Genomic DNA, 6,000 nt, shown 5'->3' on the forward strand with positions numbered 1-6,000 from the left:
CCAACAGCTTTCTTTTTAACCCATAATAGAATTGTTCAGAACTTTCTCTCACAGCAAGTTGAGTCATTATCCTAGTTTATTTGTACTAATTGTCTCTCGGGTTTAAAATGGAAATCCTGATTTTAAGTATCACTGGCCATTGAACTTCTCAGACCTGACTTTTAACTACTCGGTAACAATATTTGAATGCCACAGAAAAATGTCATTGGTCACTTTCTGTTGAATTTTGTAACATGGCTGATTTGATTCTAACATTTGTGATCTCCCAGACAATATGAGGCAGTTAAGATTTGTTTGTGAAGTCACTCAGAAGCAGGCTGTGCGTCAAACTGAGAACCATAAATATGTTTGTCTCACTGCCCTTCAAAAAAACAGCTTTTATTCAGATATCCCACAGAAACCAGGGAGGGGGTTCATGTATCCAGTAATTTCTCTTGCTCGATGTACCACCCTAAAAAAAGCAGTGTAGAGACATAGGTGGCAATTTGGGTTAGACACCCAAGTACACCACCAGTTGTCCAGCTGGGAAGGTGCTGCCACTGACGGCTGCCACCACACTCCTTGGTTGGGCCCGAGTTTGAGCAGAGCTGTTCAGTGTACATCCACCTGATGGAATTTACATCTCCTAGCTGCTGGGTAAATGTACCGTGTGTGTCACAAAGGAAGAGGATCAGGGCACCCTAAAAAAAGCAGTGTAGACCCACCCTGGCTGCAGACTCACCCTGGGTGTCCCAAGGAAGTACAGCAGTGCAGGAATTCTGTCCATTACTTTCAATTGGGATGTTCCTGTGCATTTTGAATATGGAAAGATTTATGTAAGTTTGAAATAAAATTTATTGTTATGTTTTTCTGAGATGCTGGAGAAAGAGAACTGTAATAATCAGAAATGTATCTGCTGTACCTACCCTTGAGGAAAATGCTCTTGTATGAAAAGAGATATTTCTCCATTTCGAGCTTCTGTGTAGACATGCCCTGAGTGTCACAAAGTATGTGCAGCATTGCGGGGAATCTGTCCATCACTTTAAATTTGGAGAATGTATTCAATATTGGAAGACTTGCATTACTGTGAAACACATGTTATTTTTATATTTTTCAGACAAGCTTGAAACAGAGAACGGTAGGTTTACTTGGATTTTTGAGTTTAGATTAATCAGATTGAGCAGGAATTACTTGTAGACTCTGGGTATTATTAGAGGTCCTTCAACACACCGAGGATTCAAACTACTTTCAATAATGTAATTATGGTGATGGGTGGTTGGGAGTTGGGTATTTGTAAACAGGGGTTGGCGGGATGTGGGCTGGGTCTCCAGTTTTGTGCATTCACAGGTATTTACTTCTTTAGCTTTGGAATGCAAGATTGGTAGTTGTTACTGAATCTGGGTGAGGAATCAGATGCAGTGTGTAGGAGAAGGGACAAATCGGAAAACTGGCAGCAGATGATTGGGGAGGTCTGTAAGCAGAGTTCCTTCATACCCCATAACAGATCTGTGGATTACTTTTTCTTCACAGGCAGCTTGTTCATTATCCTTTTGTATGCTCTAAATTAATGGACTGATTTTAAGTCTCTCTGTGCAGGATAGACAATCAATGGTACCATGTTTCCTCGTCCATTCGTTTTATCATAGACTTTATTTAAATTGATTGATATTTCTATGTTAAGTTAGTCTGGCTCCTATGTTGCTACAGTTTTAAGATCATCATGGTGAAAATTACCTATACTGATTTTCTTAGGTTGGCAGGTTTGTATGATACATTTTTAAGCAGGTGATTAAAGTTACAATCTCAAACAAATAGGTAAAACCTGAGAGAGCCCAAGCAAATACTCACATCCCCCAAGATATCCCGGAGTCTGATAGATCTCAATGTATTGTCATCAATAGAGGGATGATTCCTGCTGAGGTCTTACCTGCTAGGATCTTCCTATGGGCTCTTCCCACTTTATTCACACCAGTGAATTTTGACCACACCTAGCACCTTATCCATATGCATGAGTGTTCCAACTCTTCTTCCTTATCCTACTTCAACACCGCATTTTTTTTGAATTGCCCTGTTTCTCATAGGTTGTTCTCTTAGTTCCCTTTATTCTTATTAGCATCTTATTAACATTTACATAAACATATTCCAATGGTAACCAGCAGTCAGAACAGAACTTGGAGTCTAGATGTGTCCATTCTGGCATATTTTCTTGAACCTCACCTATTGGCACATTCTTTACAGTAATCTTGTATCTTTTCTGACTCAACTTTTCATTTTAGAGCATGGTTTTTGTCTGGCTTCCCCCACATAATTGTTCGGGCATTTAGAGCACATGAAGAGGTACACCGCATGCTGTGATAGGCATACGTAGGACCTCTGGATCTTAAAAGCTGTATGGGAGAGAGTGATTCTTGATCATTGTAGCAGTGTAGATATTTCTGTAGGTTTTGCATTTGTTGTTCTGGCTGGGTCTGGTGCTGCTTTTACTTGGTGTGTCCTGGACAATCACCCACTATGCTCATGGATGAAGTCACACAGGAAAATAGTAAAAGACAAAAATTCCATATCACTTGTGGGTGAAGACCTTTCACAAAGTGCTCACTCCATATCTGACCTCTCAGTCCTCATCCTCAAAGGAACAGCACAACAGTTTCAAAAGAAGATCCTGGGATCTAAAATTCATAACTTTGCTAAACACTAAAAATTATGGTCTGAGTAAAGACACTGGATTTATGGCTTATTATAAGGATTTGTAACCCACAAACTCCTCCTGTACACAATCATAGTGGGCACCTAACTCAGGCTTGTGAATACCATTGGGTGGCTTGGTGCCTAAAAATTAGATGTTGAAATGCTTAGTACTGCAATGTCCAAGTCCTTTTGTGGCTTTGGGGCCTAGTTCTTGTCTCATTTGGTGTGTACTGCCTCTGCAACACTACCAAAGTAAATAATAATAGTAGGGGCTGAACTGTTGTTTACAGAGTCTCCAGTGGTTTGACAGAGTGTGTGTATGGATGAGGGGAAGTGTGAGAGAGTTTGGTTTATGTAAGAAAAAGTTTAAAACATACCACACCCAAAATAGAGCAGATGACATGAGGTATTGGCTTGAGGAGTGAGACAGACAAAGCAGTTCTTACGTAGACTAAAACCCCTGCTCAGGTTCAAATCACAGGAGTTCAGCAAAGCCTACATTGAGGTATGGTGTACTACGTCTGTGTATGTGCGTGCATTCTATGGAAATTTGTGTGTGTGTATTTTATCCTACTACTAGAGGAAGGAAACTCTTTAGTATGGGCCTCTTTTAATTCAATGTATGTTATTTCTCTCTCTGATTCAGAATGGAGAAAGACTTGCTGTAAAAGAGGTAATAGAATACACACTTTTTCTGGTATTAAGAAATCATTGTGTTAATACATTAACCAAACTAGAAACATACCATAGAACACTGTTTTCCTGAGAACAAATCCTGAGAGCCGTGCTCAGTTTTTACAGTTTTTACTTAGGCAAAACATGCATGTATATCAGGACTGATCTGATCTCATATCAGTTTCACAACAGTGTAATTTCATGGATCTATGTGAAGTCACTCCTAATTTACACGAAGTAAGATCAGAATCATTCCACATTGGGAATTAGACCTGAGTAAGGACTGAGGAAATTATAAGTCAGGGCCTCAGGATTTGGCGCAGGATAAAAGTACAGATGAGCTGGTGGCAGTGATGGTGATTCCACTGGTTATAGTAATAAGAGAAATGATGACAGGGGTTATGATGGTGGGTAGTTGTGGCCAAGTGTAAAATGTGTGTGATCATGATGGCATTTGATGGGATGAAGACAGTGGTGAAAAGTTAGTTCTGGTGGTGGTGGTGTTGACTTATGATTAATGCTGATTTTGGTGATGGTGGAAAAAATGAATATGATACTTAGAGATCATCATTAAGAGGATGATGAAACCAGACAGGTGCAATAATTTTCTTTTCTACAATCTGAGTGTCTGTTTGGTGATTAATGGTCTTTCCAAGACCCCAGTTCAGCAGGGTACTTAAGCAAGCGCTAAACTTTAAGCTTATTTAAGAGTGGCACTGCCTCATCTGAGCACATCTACTGGATCTGGCCCCAAAGACAGACTAGGCAGGGGAGCACCTAGTTCGTGAATCCTCCTGGGGCTTGGGAATGAGTTAAGTGTGAAGCTGCTGGGCAATGTCAAGACTCAGGTGGCTGAGTGCAGGCCGAGCTGCCAAAGTTTAGGCATCTTGGGAACTTTAATTGTTGAAACCTAGGTGCCTAGAGAATTTATGAGCCTGCACAGTAGCAGCTAAGCAAGTGCTTTGTGAATGCCAGTGTCATCTAAGTGTTGGACTTATGTGGCTATAGCCCCCTTGTGAGTGCCACCCAAATAATCAGAATCACTTTCACTTTTGTGTTAACCTGAAACAACTGTCATATATCTGAAATATTTTGATACAACAAAAAATATTGTCAAGCCGGATTCAACCAGGCAAAACTCCTATGTGAGAAAGGAGTGCAGCATGGGGGCCACCCTGTAAACTTTCTCTTATCCCAGCTCAGACTGACATTAGACCAGTGCTTTTGAAACCCTAATCTCTCTCTTCAGATAACATCACTCTTGATACAGGAACAGCCCACCCCAACCTCTCCATTGATAGGCAAAAGAAGAATTTGAAACATGAAGCCCAACCTCAACAAGTTCCACCAAACCCAGAGAGGTTCGATTCGACTGTATGTGTGTTGGGCTCTGAAGGATTCTCTGATGGAAAGCACTACTGGGAGGTGGATGTTGGAAGCAGCACTGACTGGGACCTGGGAGTGGCCAGAAAATCCATACAGAGAAAAGGAAAACTTTCCTTGTCCCCTAAAGAGGGATTCTGGGTTCTGGGTCTGAGTGGGAGAGATTATTGGGCAAAAACTGATCCATGGACCCGGGTAATGGTGCAGAAAAAGCCCAAGAAAATTGGAGTTTACCTTAATTACCAACAGCGGGAGGTGACCTTTCTCATAGTAACTGACATGTCTGTGTTGTTCACATTTAACGATTGTTCATTTTCAGGAGAGGTTTATCCATTCTTTAAAAATTCACACAAAGAAACAACAATGAGAATTTGTTCATAAATTTTAAATGGTAGTGATACTCAGTTTTGTTAACCAAACTAATCCAAAGCCATCATGGCACTGTTGACCAGACTGAACGAAAGTAACAGAATTATTTGCAGCCAGAAGAAAGGTGAACTGGAAAAAAGTGCCAGTGAAATTATTAAAAAAATATATAATTATAAAAATATAATTATATATAAAACAATTACATATACTTATTATTAATAATTTCATTAATAAGAATTATAAACTAATATATACATATTATAAATATAATTGTTGATAATTTTATATTTTTAATTATAATTATAAAAATTATAAAGAAATTGCCAGTGAAATTATAATTACGTACATTGTTAATGCTTCAGGGGTGGCTCCCCATATTAGAAATGGAATGATACTTTTAACTAGGAGTGTAATTTTTTTTTCATTGCTAACTGCTAGTTTATCTGGATTACGTGTATTAGCAGCTAAGAATGAGCAAATAAAATTCTATATTATACCAGTATATCTCTGCTAATTGTCTAACCAATCTTCAAGTCAGGTATAAATAGAGGTGGGGTATGCATACAGTCTTGAAAAAGTTTAACCAGCTACAGGGATGTCTTCAGGATGGGTTGGCAACTAATTGACTTTTTCTTTCTGTATATTGCTGTGTTAATCTTTGCTTAATATTCTTGATGAATAAAAGTTGATTGAGCCTAGTTATTTGACATCTCATATTATTAACTTATATCAAACACATAAGAATTTATAGTGATATACCTTTTTGGGGGGGAACAAGAGCTGTTTACTGTTTGAGGTGCCATCTTATCTGTTTTCCATACTGATTCTGTAAAACCTTTCAATAATATGATGTTTCTGACACAGAATATGAGTATTTGAATGAGGAAAATGCAGCATTGTTTCATT

At 38.9% G+C, this 6,000-nt stretch overlaps 1 protein-coding gene across 1 annotated transcript in view; it reads left to right on the forward strand.

The window, feature by feature from the left end:
* The window catches only part of LOC128829777 (butyrophilin subfamily 3 member A3-like), a 45,261-nt gene extending 40,039 nt beyond the window's left edge, over positions 1-5,222 (forward strand). The window contains exons 22-23 of the mRNA XM_054015181.1: positions 1,097-1,117; positions 4,592-5,222. Of these exons, the coding sequence (XP_053871156.1) occupies positions 1,097-1,117; positions 4,592-5,106 (536 nt within the window). The 3' untranslated portion in view covers positions 5,107-5,222. The remainder of the gene's footprint in view (positions 1-1,096; positions 1,118-4,591) is intronic.
* The last annotated feature ends 778 nt before the right edge of the window (positions 5,223-6,000 follow it).

This window comes from Malaclemys terrapin, unplaced genomic scaffold (genome assembly GCF_027887155.1).
Source record: "Malaclemys terrapin pileata isolate rMalTer1 unplaced genomic scaffold, rMalTer1.hap1 scaffold_68, whole genome shotgun sequence".
Taxonomy (NCBI): domain Eukaryota; kingdom Metazoa; phylum Chordata; order Testudines; family Emydidae; genus Malaclemys; species Malaclemys terrapin.